At 44.0% G+C, this 27,917-nt stretch overlaps 2 protein-coding genes across 5 annotated transcripts in view; one reads left to right on the plus strand and one right to left on the minus strand.

The window, feature by feature from the left end:
* Nucleotides 1–26,588, plus strand: part of ALK (ALK receptor tyrosine kinase) — a 736,910-nt gene extending 710,322 nt beyond the window's left edge. The window contains exons 24-29 of one of the 2 annotated variants that reach the window (XM_016948281.4): nucleotides 5,479–5,576; nucleotides 9,725–9,817; nucleotides 12,336–12,437; nucleotides 21,694–21,828; nucleotides 22,510–22,600; nucleotides 25,442–26,588. In XM_016948281.4, coding sequence (XP_016803770.3) covers nucleotides 5,479–5,576; nucleotides 9,725–9,817; nucleotides 12,336–12,437; nucleotides 21,694–21,828; nucleotides 22,510–22,600; nucleotides 25,442–26,140 — 1,218 coding nt within the window. In that variant the 3' untranslated portion in view covers nucleotides 26,141–26,588. The remainder of the gene's footprint in view (nucleotides 1–5,478; nucleotides 5,577–9,724; nucleotides 9,818–12,335; nucleotides 12,438–21,693; nucleotides 21,829–22,509; nucleotides 22,601–25,441) is intronic. The other variant, XM_063789190.1, reaches the window with a different exon arrangement.
* Nucleotides 1,041–27,803, minus strand: LOC134807825 (uncharacterized). 3 transcript variants are annotated; one of them, XM_063789193.1, is made up of 5 exons: nucleotides 27,684–27,803; nucleotides 27,106–27,250; nucleotides 22,334–22,442; nucleotides 3,296–3,514; nucleotides 1,041–2,018 (listed from the first exon to the last, which is right to left on the minus strand). In XM_063789193.1, exons 2-5 carry the CDS (start codon nucleotides 27,241–27,243, stop codon nucleotides 1,936–1,938), a joined length of 549 nt encoding a protein of 182 aa, XP_063645263.1. In that variant the 5' UTR covers nucleotides 27,244–27,250; nucleotides 27,684–27,803; the 3' UTR covers nucleotides 1,041–1,935. The 3 variants fall into 3 exon arrangements, 2 of the variants coding, with proteins under 2 accessions (XP_063645263.1, XP_063645262.1); XR_010149167.1 differs by lacking the exon at nucleotides 22,334–22,442; XM_063789192.1 differs by lacking the exons at nucleotides 22,334–22,442; nucleotides 27,106–27,250; nucleotides 27,684–27,803 and having other exon boundaries at nucleotides 3,296–3,926.
* Between the last annotated feature and the right edge of the window lie 114 nt (nucleotides 27,804–27,917).

Raw genomic sequence — 27,917 nt, forward strand, 5'->3', positions numbered from 1 at the left:
AAGCCCAACCTGACCACACTGCTCAAAGGGACTCAAAGTGGTGATGGGAGCCCTGCAAGGTCATGGCTATTCTGATCTCCACCTTCAGTCAGGATCCATGTAAAATACCTTCACCTTAGCCACTGGGTGACCCATCTCAGTATCTAAGAAGAATACTGTCTTACCCCTTGAGAAGAGGAATTTGTGTGCACCTGAGCATACCTGGCAGGAGGACTGGGCAGGGAGCAGGGAGATAAAGACTACACCTGTCTCATAAGAGCCCTCATCAGCTGGCATCCTCCTCAGACCTTTCACATTTCTCAACACCACCCTATGAACAGACAATGCAGGTCTCTCCCCACTTCTATGGATGAGAAAACGGTGGCCCAGAGAGATTATGGGATTTGCCATGGCCACACAGGAAGTGGAAGAGCTGGGACTAGAACTCAGGCCTTGTGACTCTTGATTCAGTGCCCTCTCCAACTTACTGCTTATCCAGTGGTCCCCTCTGGGAAGCTGTAAACTGTCAAGATGAGGTTGTGTCCTTAAAGCCAACACTGCCAGGCATCCAGGCATCTCTGCCATGGTACAGGCATCAGATTCACTGGCTTTCCCACCACCATCTAGGAGGGCAGAGCCTTTGGCCCTCATGCCCTGAGATTCTCAGCAGCACTGCTGTCAGTGGGGGACACGTGGCATCACACTTTGGGAAGAGGCACAGCCCTGGTTCTCCCACTGGACCTTCCTGAGGCTTAAGGAGAGAAAGTTGTATGCATGCAAAGGAGAGGGACTTTGCAAAGGGAGTCTGGGAGCCCAGCACTTGGCAAGTTCAAGGACTTCAGAGGCAGGAGAGGGCAGGAGTGAAGAGTGATGTGTGTCTCTCTCTCCCCTCCCCCTTTCTCTTTCTCTCTCCCCCTCTCTCTCTCTTCCCCTCTCCCCCTTTCTCTCTCTTCCCCTCTCCCCCTTTCTCTCTCTCCCCCTCTTCCCCTTTCTCTCTCTCCCCTTCTCCCCCCCTCTCCCCCTCTCTCCCTATCTCAAAGACAAAGGCATCTCTCTCCTTTGATGATGAAAGATGATTCCAATATTATTACAAAGAACATAGTCCAGCAAGGAAAGGCAGATCATTCTCTCTCTCACCACCCCCACCCCAGAGTGCCGCCCTCCGAGAGTCAGAACAGAAGCCTGTCCCCAAGTTCTACCCTCTAACAGCAGGCACTACCTGAGGGACCCCCACAACAGGGAGGGGGCCTGTCCTTGGAAGAGCCACTTCTCAGGGCCAGAGTCCCACCCTCACCCAATCTGCTCTTTCAACCCCTGGCCCCGCTTTTCCTCTGTGTGGCTCTCGTTGCCAACCAGGCACACCCAGGCAGCACCTCAGTCATGGTCCTCCCCGCCTCCCATACACCCACCAGGCCCAGGTGAGCTGTCCTTCCTGGGATCCTTGGCTGATTTCAAATGTCCAATTGTGGCCCTCTAGAGCCACCAATGCAGATGTGTTTGTGGCAGCAGCTTCCCTGGGGCTTAGCTGGGCTTCCTGCATGGATTCTCGGGGCCACAAAATCCAACTTTGTAAGATGAGGATTCAGTGGACTGTGAGAAAGGAATGTGATTTCCAGCAGACAGACGGGACTAATATCAGTAAATCCTACACAGGATAAAGGAGGGTGAATCGGCCAAGGGACATGAGGGGTGGAGAAACATGTGCCATGAAGAGAAAGTGGGCGGAGGTGTGCCTCCAGATTCTGAAACTCGGACTTCAGAGGCCTGAATTCCACCTGATTCACTTGTTGGAATCACCCTGATACTCTTGATACTCCCAGGGGTTCCCTGATGACCTACTGTGTGCAGGAACCAGGCTTGAGGTGCAGAATCAGAGAAGGTCTCTGTCCTCACTTCCTGCCAGCTCTGTAGCTCAGTGGCTCCACAGACCTTAGATCAGGATCAAAGGCTCTGGCCTCAGACAACATCTGTGCAAACATGAAATGACAGAACGGATGTGCAGATGCGGTAGACAGAGTGGATGCCCAGGTCAGCCGTGCCTGTCGGGGAAACGAAATGCATGGGTACAGATGAAAAAATCACTTGGTCCCAGGGTGCACTGGCTGGCAATGCTCTGCGAGTCTAGATTCAGCATCGGGTTTGCCAATGTCCACAGCTCCTCCCACCCCACCCCACCCATGCACACAACCCCTCCCAGACACACACCACACACGCACAACACATGCTACACACAAAAAACACCACATGCATATATACAACACACATCACACGCACCACAGACATGCACAACACACAAAAAACACACCACACACACTACAGACATTAAAAAAACACATCTATGCAACATGCAACACACACACAAAACACACCACACATGTACACAACACATACACTATACACACATACACACCACACACACGCTCCCCAGACATACCACTTACATACACTACACATACACATACTTCACACACACATACACAACACACACCACACACATGCCCCCCAGAGACACCACACAGACATATACCACATACACTCGCACACACCACACACACATCACACATGCCACGCACACACCACATGCCACGCACACACCACACACATGCCCCCCCCACAGACACACCATAAAGACATATACCACATACACTCACAATCACACATGCCACGCACACACCACACACACATATACAACACACACCATACATACTGCACATATACACACCACACACATATATGCCACATACACCCCACACACACACCCCCCACACACACACCCCCACACATACACACCACAAACACCTCACACATCCTACACAAACCACACACATACACAAAACACAAACACATATACACACCACACACATACACACTATACACCCCACATACACACAACACATACACAAAACACACACACCATACACACATATACACAATACACACGCACACCACAGACACGTACACACCAGACACCCCCCATAACCCATGCTTGCTGGCTGACTGTCTGCCCTGTGCACACTGATTAGTGGAGCAGTTAATCTGCTCTGAGCAGCCAAGGACAGGGGACCATAACAGCCTAGCCCGTGAGTTAATGCCCAGAGAGATTTAGTCCCCACAGCGCTCCAGGCTCCTGGAGCTTCCGAGACATCTATGGCCCTCGCATCCTGAGTGATGGATGCTAAGACACAAAGAGACTGGTAGGAAGAGAATCTTCCTCAAGGCCCTAGCACAGCTAGGACCAGGGCCTCCTCTGGTAGGGACAGAGAGCATGCTCCTGAAGAGCAAAAAGATAATTCGCTCTTCCATCCTGCAAACCCACCATGGAGAGCACCTGCAGCAAGGCCCACGACCATGGCCATGAGAAGAACAGCTGGGTCCGAGGAGGTGCTGCACTCCAGCGGCAGATGGGGATAAAATCCTGATTCCAACTCTTTGCCGCAGGAGGGATGATGCAGGCATGGGTGCTGCTTGATGGGAATGATCAGAGTCTCTGCTGCCCGCCTGTGTGCAGAGGTACGCCCTCTGCCCCTAACGAGGCCTGTGGATAAGCCAAACAAACACAAGGAGCCATTTTCTGAGTCCCCCTGGTCTCCCATGTGGAAACCCCTCAATACCTCGGGTCCCCTGATGAGGCACTGCCCAAGGCTGCTGGCGTGGGTGCTCCTGACAACCCAGGGAGACCGACAGTCCCACGCCACTGTCACAGATGAAACTGGCTCTGAGAGGCTGAGCAGCCAGCCCCAGACTACATGGCCTGGAAGAGGGCAGCAGGGTGGAGCCCGGGTCAGCTCGATGGGCCACTGAAGTGTGGTGTTTGCCGTTTGTGGGTGCTGTATTCCACATTTGGTGTGCATTGGGCACTGTAGTCACATACGCTCCAACCCCCTTCAGGCACTCACTCTCTCTTCCATTTTAACTCCTTGGATCCCAAGGAAGAGGGAGGATGCCTCTCCCAACCCAGATCCTTAAAGCCCATCTCCGGGCAGCTTTGGCTCCACGCTTATTAGCTGTGTGACCTGGGGTGAGTCACTTAGCCTCTCTGAGTCCTCAGCCTTCTCATCTTTAATATGGAGATCACCTTCTCTTCCCTACCTACCACGCAGCAGATCATGTGTGTGCTCTGGGGCATGTAAGGCACCGGTAGGGGAACTATCCACTCTCAGTTGTCTCCCCAAGAACTGAAGCACGGCCTAGAGAAGCAAGACTCTGTCTACCTCCTCCAGACCCAGGCCACTGCTCCAAGGAGTCCTGGGGAGGCCCTGATCTATGGCAGAGAAAATCTCCAGCAGGCTAAACCTGCACCCAGACCCCACCCAGTTCCACCGCTGCCGCCTGGCTGGATGACTTCCCTGTGGGCACCTCAGGACTAAAGAGCCCAGTCCTCAGCCCACCCTTCAAAAGAAGAGCAAAATAGGAGAGCTACAAGCATGAATTTCCTGCAGGGAGTTTGCCCAGGTGTTCAAGAGTCACTAGCTTAAACAAACACCTTTCTTGGGGCGGCCCTAAAGGGGATGGATTTGACCCCCTACCTGCGTGCGCTTTCTTGGGGAGGTATGTGAATCATACTCCTCCAGGTAAATCCTGGCCTGCGGCTATAATCAACCAATCAATCAGCCACCCAACACTCATTGAAACCCCAGTGTGTGTCCAGCATTGTGCTGGGTGCTGTGGGAGGGTGAGATCCCTGTCTCTGGAACTTCAACACCGTGACTTGGGGAAATGGTGAAATCAACATGGAACAACACAGTGACTCGGACACTGCATGAGGCTGAGCTGCCGCACACGTCAGGGATTTAGGAATTAAAATAGAGGCCAAGATGGGATGTCGCCTTCTGAAAAGGCTTCATTGTGCTCAGCAAGGCTGTCCAGGAAGCCGAGATGAGAGGTCCCCAGAGGGGTAGGGAGGTGACATCTCCTTTTGAATGAAAGAGACCTCATGCAGAAAAGCTTGAGATAGCTCATAATTGCCCAGCATTTCCCAAAAGCTTTTCTTTTTCAATCAGTTTTAGCGCTGGATCTGCTTGAAGAAAATTAGTTTTAAGAAATATTTTAAGACATTTAAATCAAGGATTTTTAAAACTCCCCTATTCCCCTGTGGTTTCCTCACAAACTTGTTTATAAATTGGGGGTAGTCAAATGCTTATGAAGATGGGGGTGAGAGAATGTGCACAATAAATTACAAGGGAAAGAACACCTGCTCCAACCTAGCTTCCCGGAGTCTGGGTGTCCCGAGCCTTCGCTGCACGCTGGCATCATATTACCTGGGAAGACTTCAAATGTACAAATACTATGCCCACCCAGAGAGGTCTGGGTTGGGGCCCAGGCATCCAAATTCTTTCAAATGCCTCCACGTGATTTCTAATGTGCAGCCAGGGCCGAGGCCCCTGGTGTAGCTGCATGTTCACGGTCTGCCTCCTTGTGAGCACTGGAAGCCAGCATTTTAGATTTCCCTCCTCTCACTGACAAGCTCCTCGTCAGTGGCCCGCTTCTGTCTCCCCACAGAGCCAGCCCACCTCCCTGGCCATGCTGGACCTTCTGCACGTGGCTCGGGACATTGCCTGTGGCTGTCAGTATTTGGAGGAAAACCACTTCATCCACCGGTGAGTCAAAGTGACTGTGCTCTTCCTGTCGTCCTGTCGCTGATCTGTGTGCTTCCCCGCAGATCTCAAGGGCTCACATTTCCCCCTTCAGAGCAGAATACTAGGTCTCCCTCCAGAGCCTTTTGGATGTAGGATGATTCAGCTTTGTTTTATTGTTTTTTTTTTTTTTGTGAGAGACAGGGTCTCACTTTGTTGCCCAGGCTGGTCTCGAATTTCTGGGCTCAAGTAATCCTCCCACCTTGGCCTCCTGAAATGCTAGGATTTCAGGCATGAGCAATGGCTCCTGGTCCCTTCAGCTTTGTCTTTGAGATGGTAACTTATTCTATCAGGGATTCACTTGCCCCTTACATAAAACAAGTGTCATAAAATATCCTCGCCAGGGCTGGAGACCTGTAAGTTATTCTTAACCTCCTGTGAGGACCCCTGCCTATATCTTGAATGTTCAAGTCCTATATCACTTTAAGGCTTCCCCCGCCATAGAAAACTGGGCTCCTTATGGGGAAGTTAAGGAATTGCATTTTTGACAATGGGTGGCTTATAGGCAAGGATGCTGTTTTAGTCGTCTTTGTATACCTGGCATGGACACAATGTTTGTTGGATACATTAATTTTTTCTAAAATACTCTGAAATGAAGCATAAAGATGATTTTCATTGCTTCTATACTTAGTTTCTTCTATTACAATCATTCTTGTGTTTAAAAGCTGTATAGACTGGGACATCATGCTATGAACATCATATATCATGTATGCCTTTCCTTGTGAAAGCTGATGACTTTCTCAGCTGACAGCTTGAAATCAGAAAAGTAAAACAGATCATCAGGCTCTTTGCAAAGCTCTTCCTTAATGATTTGCCTCTAATGTAGTAAATAATAACCTGGTGAACTCACAATAATTTATTAACACGTCTTCAAAGAGTTTAAGGCATGTTCATAATAATTAAAATATGTAAGTACAAAATAGGAAATGAGAGATGTTGTAAGAGCTTAGAAATAGAAAAGTATCATGCCTGTAATCCCAGCACTTTGGGAGGCCGAGGCGGGAGAATCACGTGAGGTTGGGAGTTCGAGACCAGCTTGACCAACATGGAGCAACACCATCTCTACTAAAAATACAAAATTAGCCAGGCGTGGTGGGGGACGCCTATAATCCCAGCTACTCGGGAGGCTGAGGCAGGAGAATCACTTGAACCCAGGAGGTGGAGATTGCAGTGAGCCGAGATCGTGCCATTGCACTCCAGCCTGGGCAACAAGAGCAAAACTGCATCTCAAAGAAAAAAAAAGAAAAAAGAAAAAAAAAAAAGAAATAGAAAATCATGCAAATATATAACAAGTTATGCTTTCTCCCTAATAAAAATGGGGAAATGAGAGGTCAGGAAGTACACTTGCCTAAGTTCCAAAGTCACTCCTAACATGAGGCAATCAACTCTCAGAAGAGCTTATCCTCTTCCTGTCACTTCATCCTTTTAGCCTTCAGTTCTCCCTCCAGCTTCTAACCCTTTCCAACTTGCAGGTCATACTGCTTCATAGAAATAATGGAAGCCAAAAAGGAGCTGGGCCTAGCTTTACCATCTGCTCCTTCTAAGAGTCTATCAATCAGTTCTGTTCTTTTTTTTAAGGTAGTTTTTCAGCCCTTTCCCCGCTCCCCAGTCCTGTTCTTGTCCTTTGCATTGTACCCAGAACTTTCCATAAATCTCAGCTCTGGGCTTTGCCATTCCATTGCTCAGTCGAGACAAAGCTGTGCTCCTTTTGAAGTCGTCCTTGGTTAGAGTCATCTTTCCATCTTTGTCCATGTGCTTTAAGTCTAGACTCCTATGAGAGCAACCTGTGTCACCTGGTGGCCAGATGTCTTCCTTCACTTAGCATTGGGATCTTTTCTCCTTGTTTTTTGTTTTTTATCTCTGCCCACGTTGGTCACCATAGCATACAGATTCTCTGGCTGAGGGATCATTTCCATTTGTCCTCTGACCTTTTGACATCTCCTTTCCTACAGCCACAAGACATTTTGATGATACCCAATGCTCTGTTGCTATGATGTTAACAGGATTACATTCCCTCAAGACTCCTGTCACTTCCATATCTGGAAATAGTTACTGAAGGTTAGAATTAGATCCCAGAGTAATCATTTATTGCTCTTTTCTCCTTTTTAAGAAATAAAATGGTCAAACACCAAATCAAGAAGGTATCAGATGATCTGTTTTAAGCAAAAGAAAACTTCTGGCAGAAACTGTCTGTCTCAATCAAATCTTTTCTTCTGGGGCAATTTGGTCACTTGTATGGAAAAAACGTCTTTGACATGCTCTAACTAGCTAAGAGGTCTGTGGTACATACCCACAACAGAGTTGCCTCGAATTCTCTCTCTCCCTCCACCCTTTATCTGCTCTTAAGATTCATGGACTTCCACACATGTATACGTTTACGCTTTTGGAATTCAGAGTGGAACTTCCTCACCAGATCCACATGCTTCCATTTTTTTAAAAAAATTGGATCTTTTTCCTTTGGACATGGTTTATTGCCATTTCATAAATGACGTGTCACTCTCCCAACTCTTGGTGTATTCTATGTATTGCATTTACCTTCTTGCCATTAAATTCACGATCACTTTTTAAAACAACCATTCCATACACATCAGTGTAAAGACTTTTCTGGAGCCATAAATATTGTTCCTGGTCTACTTTGCTATATTTCTCTTGAGAATTAACGGCTATACAGCCAACTATTTTTCTTTCTTTTTGATGTCATATGTGTTATGCTTTTATGGGGGCATTTTATACACCACCTCAAAATTCAACTTAAACCTTCTGGATCAGGTCAGCAGCATTAACAACAAGAATCTCCTACCTGAACCCATTATTCTTGTACCCTCAGTCATGATCCCCAATCAAGATCCTTTTTTTTAAATAGTATCCTAGTAGCCAGTTGATTCTCTAAGTCCTTTCTCAACCTAGGATCAGAACCATCATGAAACCAGTTGAACATGAAAACAGCAGCTGTGCTCCCTAAGTGCATCTTGTTTTTTTCTGCACAGGACCTTAATATTATTAGAGACCCATCCCAGACTTCTTCTGGCTGTATCCTTCATTCCTACATGCATGACCAGAATGGTAAGCAGAGAGTAGAAGCTGATGAGTCTTGGACAGCGGTTGACCATGCCTCAGAGGCAGGCTACAGGAAAGCAGGTCATCTATAGTCAACAGCAGAGATGACAACTTTATCACCTGAAAGAAGCGATTCTTCAGCCATGTAGCTTAGCAAGGGCTTTAGATAAAATCATGGACAAAAGAACCGTAATGGCTTATTTTAAAAATAAATAAATAAATAATAATAACAATAACTTTGGGAGGCCGAGGCAGGTGGATCACCTGAGGTCAGGAGTTCAAGACCAGCCTGGCCAACTTGGTGAAACCCTGTCTCTACTAAAAATACAAAAAATTAGCCAGGTGTGGTGCTGCATGCCTGTAACCCCAGCTACTTGGGAGGCTGAAATAGGAGAATTGCTTGAACCCGGGAGGCAGAGGTTGCAGTGAGCCAAGATCGCACCACTGCACTCCAGCCTGGAGTGCAGAGCAAGACTCTGTCTCAAAACAAAACAAAAAACTAGAAATATTTGTGAATATCTTAATCTACTTGAATTTGATTTCAGGGAAGTCATGCTGTTCTAAAACACTTTTTCAAACAACTGGCAGAAACCAACCCGTGGTTTGTACCAAATCTGCCTAAGGCCAGATAGCATTCTTTATGGCCCTATGTTATCTACTTTTAGCTTACTTTTTAAAAAATAAAATGAGGACAGTAATAGCACCTTGTGTCTTATAAGGTTGTTGTGAGAGTTAGATATGAAGCACTTACAACAACACTTAGCACATAGTAAAAGGCTAATAAATCCTAGTTCCTAGTATGATGCATTTCATTATGATTGCCCCATTAAACATTTTTAATCATTTCCCCTAATCCTTTTCCATTTCTCTCTTAGTTGTGAGGCCTAGAATTGTTAAGGCTGTTTCTCTCACACTGAAGTATACTACACTAAAGGAAATATAGGGAAGGGAAGGAACTATTTAAACTTCAGCTTGGAGATAAAATCTTAGTGATGGCCGTTGTACACTCATCTTCCTAGGGATAAAATTAGGAAATGCATTTCCTTTCTTCCCAGAGACATTGCTGCCAGAAACTGCCTCTTGACCTGTCCAGGCCCTGGAAGAGTGGCCAAGATTGGAGACTTCGGGATGGCCCGAGACATCTACAGGTGAGTAAAGACTGCCTCACCCCTCGGGGCCTGTCTCTTCCACCTCAGCCCCTCAAGAATGGGGTGTGGCTGCTTGTCCCTTACATCATCTCCTGGTACCCTGTCAACTTTCTACCTAAAATTTTACTAAGTTCCTTTTTAGGCTATGGGAAACCTTAATTAGTGACCATGCCCGAAGGCCTAAATCTAGGATCACACTTCCTGCAGTAATTGACACCAAGCTCTTTTTTTTTTTTTTTTGAGACGGAGTTTCACTCTTGTTGCCCAGGCTGGAGTGCCATGGCACGAACTCGGCTCACCACAACCTCTGCCGCCCGGGTTCAAGCGATTTTCCTGCCTCAGCTTCTCGAGTAGCTGAGATTACAGGCATGTACCACCATGCCTGGCTAATTTTTTGTATTTTTAGTAGAGACGAGGTTTCTCCATGTTGGTCAGGCTGGCCTCAAACTCCCAACCTCAGGTGATCTGCCCACCTCAGCTTCCCAAAGTGCTGGGATTACAGGTGTGAGCCTCCATGCCCAGCCAACGCCAAGTTCTTAATTAGGTTGTCCATCAGTTCCAACTGTAATCTGGCCATGCTCTGAGACATGGGATAACTTGGATACTTGATGTGGAAAGACCTTCAAAGTGAGCTTTATTGAACTTCCTCAACTCTTCTCAGTACTCAGGAATTCTAAGTGGCTATGGCTTCTATCACTGCAGGCACCTGCATCCCAGATCGGGCAGGATGCAGGGCCTGGCTCATTGCTCAGCTTTAGCCACCCCAGGAGATGTGGAGTATAGTGCAGAACCCATCAGTACTTAGCACAGCCTTATTTTTTTTTCACTGTCACATTTTCAAGGCTACATTAAAAAAAATTTTTTTTTTCAGTTTTAAAAGCTAATACTACTTTAATTGTACTTTTTCTCACTCTTCTCTTCCTAGCCTCTAGTTCCTTTTTTTCCCTGATTATTTACAACACTGACTTGCTATGTGAGCTCAGCAAGTCCCTCCTTGCACAGGATGACCCCTTCCCTAACTCACGGGGTAGAGAGAGGAGCAATCGTTATACGGAGCTTTAACTCTTTGGGGAATAAGTGAGACTGATCCAGACACCACCCCTGAAGGCCTCCATCAAACATGGTAACAGTCCCCACAGGGGTGAGCATGCTGAGGCCATCACGTTACCACGGGGCAGCAGCATGTGGAAGATGTAGTAAAGACGTCTCTGGAGTGTCTACCACTGCTATCCGTCGCACTCCTCTCCTCTGCTCCACTTCGCCTTCTAACACTACCCACAAGCTCAGCGTTCCTTCCTCTCCTTCCTCAGAATACCCTGGGACTGCCTCTCATTTCAAATACAAATGCTGCAGCATGACTCCTCGAGCCCTCTGTTATCTGACTTTTCCTTCCCAGGCTCAGCTCTGACAGCTCCCAGCTCCAGGCTTCAACCACCCTAAGTTACCTACAGTCCTTCATTCCCCACCTATTCTGCACTTTGTACAATGGCATGGGTCAGGAATGGTCTTCTGGGAGAGCGTTTTTCTACTCAGCTCCATCAGTGCCCTTCTGTGAAGCTCTCCCTGTCCCTGACCCCTGCCTCAAGTAGAATGAATCAATTCTTCATTTGTGTCACTGAGCCTTGCACATACCTGCATTACTGTATGTGTTTTCTATATTGCAATGCATATATATCCATTTCTTCCACTAAACAATATCCTTGGGAGAGAGAGACTGACCTATTTATGTCCTCAGCACATGGCAGAGTACCTGATACATACTAAATATTCAGTACTTATTTATTGAGGTAATTAATTAATGTCGACAGCTGGCAGGAAGCTGCCTCCTGTAACACACTCACACAGGAGAACACCAGGCTAGACATGCAATTGGCCTAACAGGCAGATGAGTTAATTTATTGGTTTTTATCAGTGAGTTGCATTAATGACATTACTGATGAAAACTAATAAATTAACTCATCTACCTTGTAAGCCAACTCCATGCCTAGCCCTGTGTTCTTTTGTCTGGGTGTGTCATGGGAGGCAGCGTCCACACAGCTGTCTAGATTACTGGTTGATTGCCTATACTGAACTAAATGCTGTGTGAGTGTCAGAGGATCCAAAATGATTAAGACACAAGCCCTGCTCTCAGTTCTCCCATTTTGGATCTTGCATTACTGCAGATCATCAGAAACACACTATACTTATAAGGTTGGAGTGATGTTATTCATTGTGAGCTATAATAAACAAAACCCAACAGAGAAAGCTAAACATCTGCTAGCAGGTATCTTAGTCATTGCATAGATCATTCCTCTCATGCCTCTCGTGGTTTGTTTTGTCTTCTATTAAATGACACCAAAGTTCTTAACTAAATGATCTGTGTGCCCCTGCTCTCCTCCTGAACCGCCAAGGACTCTTGGTTAATTTCAGACCTTTAATGGGTAGACTATATTGTTGCCACTTTCTCAACTTTCCCAGCAGGGCAGATGCTTAATGCCATCTCCAGATCCTAGTTTGGTTTTCCTCTCCTTCCCCACAGGGCGAGCTACTATAGAAAGGGAGGCTGTGCCATGCTGCCAGTTAAGTGGATGCCCCCAGAGGCCTTCATGGAAGGAATATTCACTTCTAAAACAGACACATGGTAAGTCTGCTATCATCCTCCAGGTATCCCTGCAGCCATAAGGTGGTGCTCCTGGGCCAAAGGATTCTATACTCTAAGCCGGGAGCCCGTGTGTTAGTAGGGAGGGAAAAGAGAAGAATCAATACACCCGACAACAGTGGTTCTCAAATGTGAGCATGTATCAGAATTCATAAAGACTTGTTAAAATTCAGATTATTGGACCCTACCCTGGGAATTTATGATTCAGAAGATCTGGGATCTAGCTGAGAATTTGCATTTCTAACAAGTCCCAGAGTGATGCTGCCATTGCTGGCTGGAGGACCACACATTAACAGCCACATGTAATTTTAAATGGCAGATTGAACACATGCCCCTCACAAAGTACACATACACACACACACACACCAATAAAGGGAGTCTTTTAGTTGCATTAAACCCTGCAAGAACACAACAATGACAAAATTTTGGAAACTGGGAAGTCATGAACAAGTGGTACCTTACTGAGAAGATTAGAAAATGGATCTCTAAACCAAGTCCAGATCCAGAAACAGGGCTGGTTCCCTCTGCCTGAGAGCTCCAGAAAGGTCCAGAAATTGAAAGTAGGGGTGTAGGCCAGGCACGGTTGCTCATGCCTGTAATCCCAATACTTTGGGAGGCTGAAGCTGGAGGACTCCTCGAGCCCAGGAGTTCAAGACCAGCCTGGGTAGCATAGCAAGGCCCCATCTCTACCATAAATTTAAAAATTAGCCAGGTGTGGTGGTGCACGCATGTGGTCCCAGCTACTCTGGAAGCTTGGATGGGAGGTTCACTAGAGCCCAGGAAGTCAAGGCTGCAGTGAGCTATGATCATGCCACTCCACTCCAGCCTAGGCAAGCAAGAGAGGGAGAAAGGGAAAGAGAGAGAGAGAAAGGGAGGGGGAGGGTAGAGGAGGGAGAAGAGAGGAGAGAGAAGAAAGGGAGGGAGGGAGGAAGAAAAGAAGGGGAGGTATAGCAAACAGGAAAATTCATGAAAGGTCTGTTTAAGGAATAAGTAAATCCTGTGGCTGAGCCCCTCACCCCTGAAGCTTGCTGGCTGTCCCTTATCTACCATCAGCACAAGACTTGGGCTCTCTCTCTGAAGAGACTGAACTGAAGTCTCCCTGGTCCTGGCCCCCACTGGCCCCCTCAGCACCAAGAATACCGGCAACTGGGCAGATCATCAGAGAATTTCTCTTTGGAGGACCGATGAAGAGAAAATTACAGATACAGTACTGCCAAGTGGGGCACAGGTGCAGTGGGCTGAGTAATGGCCGCCCGAGGGTATCAGGTCCTAATCCCAGAGGCCCAGAATTGTTGCCTTATAAGGAAAATGGGTCTTTGCAGATGTGATGAAGTTGTGGATACTAGAGTGGGGCAGCTGTCCTGGATCATCTAGGTGGGCCCTAAATGCCATCGCAAGTATCCTTATAAGAGAGAAGGACCAGGAGATTTCACACACACAAAAGAAGAGGCAGTGTGAGCACAGAGGCTGAGACTGGAGATGCGGCCCCAAGTCAAGGAGGTCCCGCAGCCACCAGAAGCCAGAAGAAGGAGGGAACAGATTATCCCCTAGAGCCTCTAGAAGGGACGCAGCCCTGCTGATGCCTTGATTTCAGTCCTGTGATACCAGTTTCAGATGTCCGGCCTTCAGAACTGTCAGAGAATGAACTTATGTTGTTTTAAGCCACCAAGCATGTGGTTGGTTGGTTGGTTTTGTTTTTTACAACAGTCACAGAAAATTACAGCTAGTGAAACAAGCAAGCAAGCTACCCACCAGCCAATGTATTACACAGAACTTTCTACTGGCTTCTTAATATCCCAGTCTTAAAATATGAACAGACAGCCAAGAATCAACAAACATTTGGGAAAATATTCTAATCTGAAGAAAACACACATATAAAAAGGAACTTGAAGAAACATGTAGAAAGTTTAGGAAAACTTTTTTAAAAACTATAATATCCTCCAAAAGATCAGAAAAAACTATTGCAACCATAAATGGAGGACAAAAGGTTATTTTAAACAATACTCTTAGGAGGATAAGGAAATCCAAGTGTGATAAGAGGTGGCCTCAAGGAGATAGGCATGGCTACCCTGAAGCCTGTGTGGGCTGCGTGTTCTCACTTTCTTCCAAAGAGTACAGGGCTGGGTCAGAGGGGAAAAGAGAAACTTCACAGTGGAGAGACCTGACAAATAACGACCTCAGCCAGGTGCTCAAGGTCAACCTCAATAGTGATAAGTCTAGGGGTCAAGCACAGTAGCTCATGCCTGTAATCCCAGCTCTTTGGGAGGCCAAGGTGGGCGGATCACCTGAGGTCAGAAGTTCGAGACTAGCCTTGCCAACATGGTGAAACACATCTCTACTAAAAACACAAAATTTAGCTGGGCATGGTGGTAGGCCCCTGTAAACCCAGCTACTCAGGAGGCTGAGGCAGGAGAAATGCTTGAACCTGGGAGGTGGAGGTTGTAGTGAGCTGAGATTGTGCAACTGCACTCCAGCCTGGGTGACAAGAGTGAAACTCCATCTCAAATAATAATAGTAATAACAACAGGGCTGGGTCATGTTGCCAGTATGTTCCCCTGATGTCATGAAAATGGTACTTTACCTCTGTGGTCTTCTTCCTCCCCACATCCCGTAACCACAGTCTAATCATGAGAAAAACAGACAAATCCCAATTGAGGAATATTCTACAAAATCCCTGACCAGATTCTCAAACCTGTCAAGGTCATAAAAAACGAGGAAAGTCGGAGGTGTTGTCATAGTCAAGAGAAGCCCAAAGAAACAGGACAATTAAATGTAATGCGATATCCTAGTAGGACTCTGGAATAGAAAACAGAGATTCAGTGAAAACTAAGGAAATCTGAATGAAGTATGGGCTTTAGTCAATAATGCCTTAACTGTGGTTAATTGTAACACGTGTATCGCACTAGTGTGACGCTAACAGTAGCAGGGATCAAGTGTGAGGTATAGGAGAACTCCCTGTATTCATAGTTTCTTCCAAGTTTGAACTGTTCTAAGAAAAAAATCTTATTATTTAAAAATTTGATGACAGAAATGTAATGAAAAGGATGGAGTGTGAAGCTAAATAAACCTTCCAGAAAATAAACCTAAAAAGAGATGGGAAATATAGGAAAATATAATAATTTTTTATTTAAAAAATTAAGGGGTGTAGACCAAAAGGTCCAATTTAGCTGACAAAATAGGAGTCCCAGAGAGAAGGAACAGAGGAAATGAAGAGAAGAAAGACAGCAGAGCAATCATTCAAGATTTCCTAGCACAGGACATAAATTTCCAGAATGAAAGAATTCACCAAGTGCCAATCACCATGGATAAAAAGGGCATATCCTCGGCCAGGCGCAGTGGCTCATACCTGAAATCCCAGCACTTTGGGAGACCGAGGCAGGTGGATCATGAGGTCAGGAGTTCGAGACCAGCCTGGCCAAGATGGTGAAACCTGTCTCTACTAAAAATACAAAAATTAGCTGGGCGTGGTGGCGGGTGCCTGTAATCCCAGCTACTTGGGAGGATGAGGCCAGAGAATTGCTTGAACCTGGGAGGCGGAGGTTGCAGTGAGTTGAGATTACTGTAGCCTGGGCGACAGAGCAAGACTCTGTCTCACAAAAAAAAAAAAAAAAAAAAAAAAAAAAAAAAAAAAAAGGCACATCCTCAGGCCAATGGTGATAAAGATCCTGCAAACTTCCACAAAGAAAAATTTAAAAATTAATAGTAAAAAATAATAGAGATAAAAGATAAGGAATCCAAATGGCATCAAATTGCTTAACAGCACCACAGGAAACATAAGAAGACAATGCAAGAATGAAAAACCTCCACATGTTGAAAGCCTGGAGCTGAGATCATGTCATAAGATGGTGCGGCCACGAATAGTCAGAGCTGCCTTTCTGACCAGCATTAGATAATGAGAGCAAGAGCCTTTGTTGTTTTTACACCAGTGAGATTTGGTTTTAACCTAACCCAGTGGATCTCTAAGTGTGGTCCATCAGCACCACCTGGGAACTGCGAATCCTCGGCTCCCACCTCAGTCCTAATACAACAGAAACTCTAGGGGTGGGACTCTGCAATCTGTGTTTTATCAGATGATTCTGATATGCAGGGAAGTTAGAGCACCAGCAACCCAGGGGATCCAGAGACAGAGAATAACTTAAGCAATTAAGTAATTGTCCTGAACACACACACATCCTGTGACCTAACGCTCCTATTTTTAAGTAAATACATTAGACAGAAGATGACACAAATAGACTTGGGCGCTGGATGTTCACTTGCAACATTGTTTACAATAGAGAAAAAGCAAAACAAAAACAAAAATAAAAACAAAACCCAACCCAACTACCCCTCAACTAGGAGATGGAAAAATTAACTGTGGTTTACTTATATCATGGAAAACTATTCCGCAGTATAAAAGAAGACAACCTACATATATCAACATAGATAAATCTCAAAAACAGTGTTCAGTGGGGAAAAAGCAAATTACAAAAAGGAGTAGGATATCATTTATGTATAACTTTACAATGTAAAAAATGTCTATAACACAGAGTATTGTTTGCGCTTTCACGCATTGTTTAAAAATGTGAAACATACAATTGTAGGATACAGTCTAACTTCAGGGGAGCAGAGAGAGGGAGGTGGGGTCTTTCTGTCTCTAAGTCTTCATAAAGAAAGGGAGAGCTGACAAGAATAAGACAAAAGATTAACATCTAGATACATAGATAACTCTGTTCCTTTTTAAAGTTTTGACTGTTTCACAATTGGAATGCTTAAACAAATTATATAGCTGCAAGGATTAGGAAGTGCTCTAAGACAATCAGGCAGAAAGAGGAGGAGCTGGGGTTTTTTTGGCAAAGGTGGGCGGGGGGAAGCTCCTTACCGGAGGTAACTTCAATACCTGAAAGAAAGGGCAGGCCTTGGAAAGATCTGAGAGAAAGGCTTTCCAGACTGCAGGAAAAGCCAGTGTGAACAGCCAGAGGCAGGAAGGAGCCTAGCTTGCTTGCTGAAGAATGAAATCAAGTCCTGATGGTCGGAGCTAAGGGAGCCCAGGGCCAATAGGGGTGGAAGGGATGGGTCAGAACACAGATGGCCTTGGAACTCAGATGGGGGATGTGGATTTTATTCTAAACACCATGGGATGCCGGTTGAAGGGTTGTAAGCAGGAGTGTGATATGATCTTTGCTTTATAAAAAAAATCTCTCTGCCACTGAATTTATACTAGAGGTGGGTAAGTGAAGAAAGAAACCAGTTAAGAAAATCCTGCACATTGCTAGCTGAGAGAAACAGGAGAGCGGTGTGGCTTGGTGGTGGCAGTGGAGGTAGCGCAAAGTAGTCAGATTCAAGATTTTTTTTTTTTTTTAGACTGTCATTCTGTCGCCCAGGCTGGAGTACAGTGGCGCCATCTCAGCTCACTGCAACCTCCGCCTCCTAGGTTGAAACAATCCTCTCACTTCAGCCTCCCAAGTAGCTGGGATTACAGACGCGTGCTACCACACCCAGCTAATTTTTGTATTTTTAGTAGAGACGGGATTTCACCACGTTGGCCAGGCTGGTCTCGAACTCCTGACCTCAAGTGATCCGCCCACCTCAGACCCCAAAATGCTGAGATTACAGGTATGAGCCACAGCGCCCGGCCTCAAGATCTATCTTGAATGTAGAGTTAACAGGACTGCTGACTGTTGGATGGGAAGTGGAGGGGTGTGGGATAACGGAGTCAAGGATGACTTCTGGGTTTTGGGCTTGAACAAATGCATAACCAGAGGTGCTGCTGAGTTGGGAAAGAATGAAAGAGGAGATGGTGTGGGTTCAGAAGGAGTTCCGTTTGGGCATGTTAAATTAGGCCAGTGAAGCTAATGAGTGGGCATCTGATAGATGAAACTAAAGATCAGAGAACTGTATGAGATCTTGGTGTATGAGATCTTGGAATCCACTGGATGGACATTTAAAGATATTAATTTTTGGCTCCCATTTTTCCTAAGAGCATACCCTCTATCACACCTGGAGACCATCTTCCACAATGTTTTTTTTCTTTAATCATAACCTCCTTTCAGGTTATGATTAAGGAGAAAAATGTAGCTTTTAAAGGCTGATACAGAGCAGCTTAATATTTTAAAATCTTTTCTCAGATTATCTTCATTGATTCAAATGTTTAACAGTTTAATCAGCAATAATGTTTGCTATTATTTCTATCATTCCAGGCAGAGCAAGTTTAATACCAAAAGAAACTGAAGTTTAAAAAAAATATATATATATATATATATATATATATATATATATATATATATATTTGATTTTAAATGCTCTGGTGCAAAGCTTTGGGCTTTTGTCGCTCCTGTTTAGGGCAGGCTTATAGGTGATAAAAGAACCATCTGGCATACAAAATATAGATTTGCCTCATCTGTAGGGTTTCTAGATAAAATACAAAATGGTCAGTGAAATTGAATTTCAGATGCACAGCAAATAGTTTTTTAGTATAAATACTGGAGCATACATATACTAAAAAAACTATGTGTTGCTTATCTGGAACTCAGATTTAACTAGGTATCTGGTATTGTTATTTGCAAATATGAAAATCCTACTTATTCAAAATTATCAAAGTTCTATAACCAATACTACTTCTTGCTCCCTTGAACTCTAAGAAAATAAATATCCATGTGCAGTTCTATTAGTGCTCTCAAAGGATGCTATAACCTATATCTATCTAGAAAAACAGAAAACATATAGCTGTAATTCTTTAGGCCTTACTGCCAGTTTCTTGTTCATTTGATTTTGCCTAGTTAGTTTTGCCTTGAAGGGAATTAAGATCACCAAACAGAAAGGAATAATATATGTGCCAGGCAATTTGTAAGTAGCAAAATCAAGAGATCTAACAATGTATTCCAGTCTGTCTCGGATTAGTTGTATAATAACCTGTGCTTCAACCTTCTCACCTGAAAAATAGGGGAAATATCTTTGCCCAATCCTTCTCACAAGAGTCTTTGAAATTTCACACAGATGATGACAATAAAAGCACCCCATGTTTCTTAGAAGATGAAGGAACTATTGTTCTCTACAATTTTTGTGGTAATATTTGCTAACCTCAGAAAACTACAATCACACTAAAAGATAGTCTTTGTCAAAAAGCTGATCATTAGGTAGTGGTTTAAAGTTTTAATCAAAATATCAAAGGTGATTCTTTTAGAACACGAAGAATTCATCTCATAAGGCTTTTTTAAAAAATGAGAAATCAAATATTTTTTAAAGTGAAATAGAGAAAAATGCCTTATCAGATTTAAGACAAATACACAAAAAGTAAAATAGAATGGTATCAATGCAAGAAGCAGACAAATAGATGAAGTGAAAATATAGCCAGAAACAGACCTGTTTTTAATCGTGAGTCAATGGGTAAGGAGGAAATTATCTTATGCATAGTGTTGGAAGAGTAGTTATTTGAAAAGCTAATCAATTTAGGTCCTTACCTTACACTAGACACCAAATTAAATTCCAACTAGATTTAAGAAGAGAGCAAAAACAAACACAACTAGAAGAAGATAGCAAATATTTATCTAATCTTTGGCGAAGGGAAGATTGCATAGCTATAAAATAAAGGAAATCATGACATTAAAAAAATAGGTTTGACTATCTAAAAATAAAAATTTTTCTTTGGTATGCTAAAAAGTAGCATTAGAAAGCAACTAAGGCCAGGTGCGGTGTTTCACATCTGTAATCCCAGCACTTTGGGAGGCCGAGGTGGGTGGATCACCTGAGATCAGGAGTTCAAGACCAGCCTGGCCAACATGACGAAACCCTGTCTCTACTAAAAATACAAAAATTAGCCAGGCGTTGTGGTGGGCGCCTGTAATCCCAGCTACTTGGGAGGCTGAGGCAGGCGAATCACTTGAACCTGGAAGGTGGAGGTTGCAGTGAGCCAAGATGGCGCCACTGCACTCCAGCCTGAGTAACAGAGTGAGACTACATAAAAAAAGAAAGAAAGAAAACAACTAATAAAAGTATTTGAATTTTTTATAAAAAGTTAACATCTCTGACATATAAAGAGTGCCTACAAATCAAAAAGAAAATTGATTGATAGATACCAATTTGTCCCAGCAGATAAAAATGGGCAATTCATAGGAAAAAAAAAGTGAAATGAATTAATAAACACTTGGGAAAACATCCAACCACGTGAATTATCAAGTCAATAAACATAATTTAAAATATTCTACCATTCTTTCCCTTAAAATCAGCAAAAGTTGTCATTATTATTAAGAATACTCAATGCTGGTGAGTGTGTCTACCACGCTTTTACATGGTGCTGGTAGATGAATAGAGTAACACATTTGGAAACCAAATAGTATGCACCAAGAATTTGTCAATATTCATAGTCTTTTAATCTAGTTATTTTACTAGAATTAGCCTACATTTTAATTCATTAATTACCCTGATTTACTAGATTATCCTATCTGGATTCAAGATCTATCTTGAAAGTTACAGGACTGCTGACTGTTGGATGGGAAGTGGAGGGGTGTGGGAGAATGGAATCAAGGATGACTCCTAGGTTTTGGGCTTGAACAAATGTATAACCAGAGGTGCTGCTGAGTTGGAAAAGAATAAAGGAGGAGATGATGTGTGTACAGAAAGAGTTCCATTTGGGCATGTTAAATTTGAGTTGCCTATTAAAATAGGCCAGTGAAGTTGATGAGTGGGCATCTGATAGATGAAACTGAAGCTCAGAGAACTGTAAGAGACTATGAAATCAGCTGGCTGGACATCCTAATCTAGTAATTCAGAGACTTTATCTTAAGGAAATCTTCCTTTTAAAAAATGCACAAAGATGTTCATCATAGTATTTTAAATATTTTGAAAACTGAAAACAATGTGGAAATGATAAGGCAAACCAACTACTCAATGGAATGTTTTACAGCCATTAACCATTCCAAATGTTATTTATGAAATGGACTGGCATGGAAAATGTTTATGCTATAATGAAATGTGCAGAAAAGTCAAGGTTCAAAATTGCATATTGAATATAACTGCAAATAAGTGAAAAAAAATCTCAGCACAGAAACGACTTAAAAATCAACAGGGGTTGTCTTTTAAGGGAACATCATGTGTAGTATTTTCTTATTTTTAAAATTTTTCTACATTTTAAGAGTTCTATGTTATGGAAAAGGGTATAATGGGGAAAAAAAGGTTGAAATTGTATGTCTGTGTGCCTGTGTGTGTGTGTGAATGTGGGCGGGTGTGTCTATATCCATCTTCATGTCCTCTGTCCCATGCCCAGGTCCTTTGGAGTGCTGCTATGGGAAATCTTTTCTCTCGGATATATGCCATACCCCAGCAAAAGCAACCAGGAAGTTCTGGAGTTTGTCACCAGTGGAGGCCGGATGGACCCACCCAAGAACTGCCCTGGGCCTGTGTATGACTCTTTTAGGAACACTTCTACTAGTTACTAAGCAGTTTTTCTTTTCAAAAAATATCCAGAGCCACATATGCTTCTTTAAGATGAAGGGGCAGATGGCTGCCCTCCCTTTAATATGCCCCAAGATGCGAATGTGACTGCGACTTCAGTGAGATGGATGCGTCTCCCAGGCCCTCAAAAGCAAGGATGCCATCCCAGAAAAAGTATCCATTGTCTGGCTACAGGCTGTGGACTCACCAGGCCTACATTCCCCAAGCTCCTGCTGGGAATGTGTGTCCCAGGCCCAGTCCCTGCTGCCCTACACCATATGTCTGTGTCTACTTTAAAGATTTCCATTTCCTGCAATGTCTGCTGCCCTGCCTGGCACCCCTCACTTCCTTCCCACAAGCAACGTGGATGGGAAATATAATTGGAATATTCTGTCCCCAAAGTGGCTTTAATTCAGGAATGGAGTGACAGCAGCCGTGGTTAACGTAAACATCAGGATGTCTGTGTTAGATACCTTTACACCTGCGCACTCTTCCTTGACCAATCAGCAGGGGGCAGCATAGGCCAAGTACACGGGGCCTAGACGAGTTCGCACCCTCAACGTATTCGTTGCAACCCTGGGGCTGGAAGAAAATACATTTTTCATCATTGTGCTTCTCCTTATTTTAATTAATGTGCTTCTTCTTTTAGATACCGGATAATGACTCAGTGCTGGCAACATCAGCCGGAAGACAGGCCCACCTTTGCCATCATTTTGGAGAGGATTGAATACTGCACCCAGGTAAAACATTTTCTCCCTTTGGTCAACATTTACTCTATATGAAAAAGTCTTAAAGATGGCAAATACCGAAATATGAAATAGGTCAAGCCAGTCAGAGTACAAGATTTATGATCACAATAGTGAAAATTAATTTTCTCTAAAATGAAATGACTGGTGTCTCCATTTGCCCATTTTGTAAAATAAATATTAGTAACTTCACCAGCACACAGCACAGTGCCAGACGCACAGTAAAAACTGGGGAATCAATCCAGTCCACAAGAATTTACCAAGTCCCTACTGGGGACCTAATGTTTTAGTAGCCAAAATTGAAGCTTCACAGACGTATGGAACACATCTGCTCTCAAATAGTTTAGAGCCTGGCTGGAGAAATAACAACATGTGAAATAATTAACTGCATATAAAATTGATAGATTATATGTCCAACTATATATGTCAGGAGGATTAAGAGAATGAAATTTCAAAGTAATCTGGAGAAATTTTAACATCATCAATAATACTTGCTATCATTCATACTGCACAAATCACTTTTTGCATATTTCGTTTTATCCTAAGTGAGGAATGTAAAATATCCCTACCTTATAGATGAGGAGTTAAGGCCTGAAGAGTCTGTCCAAGTCAAACATTTTTCTAGCAATCCTGTGGGTTCCTCTACAGATCCCTCTCCCATTCCTTCAATAACGACTTGAAATTTTTGCTTCTCTCCCTCATTTTCAGCCGACAGCTATGCTTCCTCCCTCACCAAGAGGGTGGAGATCATCATAAGAGAATGCCCTCGTTTCCTCCCTGTCTCTGATACAAACTTCTCTGCCTCTGCCGCCATTTCTCACCACCTGCCTTCCCGTCTCTCCTCCCCTTCAAGGCCAGCCTTGCTGCCAGTATCACCAGTCGCCTGCTCAGGGCTTTGTTCTGTCCGATGCTCTCCTCTTCCCTGTATTCACTTTCTTTCCCTCTCTCGGTTCTCGTTCTGCCAGGATATCTAATTCTGAGAATATTTTACAAGAGTCAATAAACCACTATTTATTTAATTTAATTTTGGGAGCAGTCTCGCTCTGTTGCCCGGGCTGGAGCACAGTGGCGCCATCTTGGCTCACTGCAGCCTCCACCTCCCGGGTTCAAGCGATTCTCCTCCCTCAGCCTCCTGAGTGACCAGGATTACAGGCATGTGTCACCATATCCAGCTAATTTTTTTTGTAATTTTAGTAGAGATGGTGTTTCACCATGTTGGCAGGCTGATCTCGAACTCCTGACCTCAAGTGATCCACCTGCCTCGGCCTCCCAAAGTGCTGCCACACCTGGCCTACCTACTATTTCTTTAAATCCCCTCCTCTTCATTGTGACTAAAGACAGACACATTTTTCAAACTGTAGTCATTTTCCACCCTCACTACTCCATCCTCTTATTCCTTTCAGCTCAGGTGAGTGAACTGGCATTTTTATCTATAGACTTCCTATATCACGTTATTGAAGGTTCTTTCAGAGAACTCTGTTTAATGACATTAGGTTATTTTGTTGTAATCTGAATGGAATACACCCACTTAAACATATATACCTTCTTAGGAGTATTTTTCTCAATAGTCTATAATATCCCTCTTAAAAGGCAGTTTTACACAAGCATATTTAAAATGATTGATTCACTATAGAAATTACTAAAACACAGAGGGAACTAAAGAATGTTTTAATGAGTCAGAGGTAGTTATTTTTTAAACTCGATGAACACTCGTGTTTTTCTGTTACTCAGGTAATGAGGGTCTTTTCTCAATTTGCATAAAATATTAATTTCTCCAAATTTAATTTTTCTTCCACAAATTTTCCCTAAACTTCTGGCAGCTGCTTCTGTTCTTCTATGTTACAATCTATTACTGTGAAAATGATCTAGTACACAGTTTTTGTAAATGGTTTTCCTCACAGCACTTCAGCATTTCCTGGATTGTGCAAAGGGTCCCTCACATCCAGACTAGTTAAAGAATGCCTGTAATCCCAGCACTCTGGGAGGCCGAGGCAGGTGCCTCACCTGAGGTCAGGAGTTCGACACCAGCCTGGCCAACATGTTGAATGAAACCTTGTCTCTACTAAAAATACAAAAATTAGCCGGGGGCGGGGCGGGGCGGGCGGTGCATGCCTGTAATCCCAGCTACTCAGGAGGCTGAGGCAGGAGAATGGCTTGAACCCACTAGGCAGAGGTTGCAGTGAGCCAAGATTGAGCCATGGCACCCCAGCCTGGGCGACTGAGCAAGACTGTCTCTAAAAAACAAACAAACACAAAAACATGCACTGTGGTACCTGCACATGTGATGATGTGGCACAGGAAAACTTACAATCAAGTGTAAAGTACCCAAATGGAAATGGAAAGCAGCTGGGAAGAGATCAAAAAATAAACCCTGTAGGCCAACATGGCATGTGTCTCCTCTCCTCCTCCCCCCAGCCCCCCACCATCACTCTTGAAGTCAAACACATAGGCTTTTATTTTTATTTTTTCCAGTTGGAACGATTTTAGTGGAACTAGACTGGAATAATACAAATAATAATCTTAATTTTTTTTTTAATCCACTAATCTTTAAAAATCGGCCAAAGGTCCCCTCCTCTGCAAAGCTTTTCCTGCTCCACTCTGTCCCAGGCACCCATACACACTTCCATTACAGCACTTATCCTCTAAGGTCTTTGAGGATAAGGATGACATCCCATTCATTTTGTATGCCCCAGTGCCTATAAGTTACTATATTCTCAATAAATACTGGTTTCCTCATCTGTAGAATATGTTTAGATAACATCATCTCTAAGGTATCTTCTAGATCCAACATTTTTTGTCTCTGATTCAAAGTTTTAATAATATCCCCTACGGCAGGACCCGGATGTAATCAACACCGCTTTGCCGATAGAATATGGTCCACTTGTGGAAGAGGAAGAGAAAGTGCCTGTGAGGCCCAAGGACCCTGAGGGGGTTCCTCCTCTCCTGGTCTCTCAACAGGCGAAACGCGAGGAGGAGCGCAGCCCAGCTGCCCCACCACCTCTGCCTACCACCTCCTCTGGCAAGGCTGCAAAGAAACCCACAGCTGCAGAGGTCTCTGTTCGAGTCCCTAGAGGGCCGGCCGTGGAAGGGGGACACGTGAATATGGCATTCTCTCAGTCCAACCCCCCTTCGGAGTTGCACAAGGTCCACGGATCCAGAAACAAGCCCACCAGCTTGTGGAACCCAACGTACGGCTCCTGGTTTACAGAGAAACCCACCAAAAAGAATAATCCTATAGCAAAGAAGGAGCCACACGAGAGGGGTAACCTGGGGCTGGAGGGAAGCTGTACTGTCCCACCTAACGTTGCAACTGGGAGACTTCCGGGGGCCTCACTGCTCCTAGAGCCCTCTTCGCTGACTGCCAATATGAAGGAGGTACCTCTGTTCAGGCTACGTCACTTCCCTTGTGGGAATGTCAATTACGGCTACCAGCAACAGGGCTTGCCCTTAGAAGCCGCTACTGCCCCTGGAGCTGGTCATTACGAGGATACCATTCTGAAAAGCAAGAATAGCATGAACCAGCCTGGGCCCTGAGCTCGGTCGCACACTCACTTCTCTTCCTTGGGATCCCTAAGACCGTGGAGGAGAGAGAGGCAATGGCTCCTTCACAAACCAGAGACCAAATGTCACGTTTTGCTTTGTGCCAACCTATTTTGAAGTACCACCAAAAAAGCTGTATTTTGAAAATGCTTTAGAAAGGTTTTGAGCATGGGTTCATCCTATTCTTTCGAAAGAAGAAAATATCATAAAAATGAGTGATAAATACAAGGCCCAGATGTGGTTGCATAAGGTTTTTATGCATGTTTGTTGTATACTTCCTTATGCTTCTTTTAAATTGTGTGTGCTCTGCTTCAATGTAGTCAGAATTAGCTGCTTCTATGTTTCATAGTCGGGGTCATAGATGTTTCCTTGCCTTGTTGATGTGGACACGAGCCATTTGAGGGGAGAGGGAACGGAAATAAAGGAGTTATTTGTAATGACTCAGCATGGGGAAAGACATTCTTTACTTGAAAAAGAAAAAATCATAGACAACTGAAATATCACTTTAGGTGACGGTTAGATGCTTTTAATTGTGCTGATTCATCACCAATTGTAAAAAATGTCGTGAGTAGTTCCAGTAGTATAGCAGAAGTGTGTATATACTCATCTCAATGAAATGCATACATTCCAAGTGCTTTGAGTAGGATAAAGCACCAATACAGATCCAGAGATTCAAACATCCTATTAAATATACCTCATGCCTTAAGAAAATCCTCCTACTAGAAGTGAAAAACTGAGTGTGAGGTTTCCTACTGGATTTAAAACTCAAGATTTAAACTACTTATTTAAAAAATTTCCACTAATTAAATTTTGATCATTTAAAAGCAAAAATGTTAAGCAGCAGTGATACATGGAAGCATAGAAACATATCCATTTGTGGGCATAAGCGTCAATACATTTTAGGCCAAAACCTTCTATTCGTTTCAGTCATGGAATGACTACCAAACTCAAGTTTGTACCTGTAGAGATGGACAGGGCCCCGGGAGGAACAGGCCGCTGGTGGTCCTAAGGAGAGGCACTGATCCAGTCTCTTTCCTTTCACGGTTAACCTGCGTTTTCTCTCCCTTCATCATGTGATCCAAGTACACTGGGAACATAAATGTGCTGAAATACACATCGCATAATTTGTATAGCTGTCAAAGGCAGATTAAAACAAAGAATTTTTTCCCTAGGAGGCAATGAGGAAAGGAATTGTGGAACCCTTGGAGAGTTGAGGTTGACATTGACATGTTAGAGTGGGAGTTCTGAACTTGGTTTTCACAGATGAATTTTACTTCCATGAAAACGCATTGGGAATCTGTTTAATTTTACACACATACTTATGTGTGTAATGCTTAGAATGCTTTATCAGTAAGTCCTCATTTCATCCTCTTTCTTTCTGCTTCTCCTCTAGCCTCATGCCCACTTTCTTTCCTGTCGGTAGCTACGCCAAAGCATTCAAGAGGAAAGCAATTCTCTTATTACTTGCTAGTTACTAAACATTACCAAACAAAAGGACTATGTGTGTGTATATTATAAAAAGTATATATATACATACCTTTTTCTGACCTTCTCAGTTTCACCTGCGTCAAAATCATCACTTTCAGCATGGGAAAGCCATTATGTTAAAAGCCAACACCAGACAACTCTTCCTTTCTCTGAAGGCAGTTGCCTTTCCCTGGAGTTAGGAGTGTACAACTGTAAAAGCACTGATGGCTAGAGGCTACCTTCCTTATCTGCTTAACTGCCAAAAATATTTTCATCAGAGATGCATGAAGATGAAACATCAATG

Source organism: Pan troglodytes, chromosome 12 (genome assembly GCF_028858775.2).
Source record: "Pan troglodytes isolate AG18354 chromosome 12, NHGRI_mPanTro3-v2.0_pri, whole genome shotgun sequence".
NCBI classification, from domain to species: domain Eukaryota; kingdom Metazoa; phylum Chordata; class Mammalia; order Primates; family Hominidae; genus Pan; species Pan troglodytes.

Coding starts and splice junctions, on each gene's coding strand:
- LOC134807825 (XM_063789192.1), bottom strand. CDS start 3,830: ATGCACACCAAATGTGGAATACAGCACCCACAAACGGCAAACACCACA. Junction 2,019..3,295: donor TGCTGCAGGTGCTCTCCATG/GTGGGTTTGCAG, acceptor TTTCCCCGACAG/GCACGGCTGACCTGGGCATC.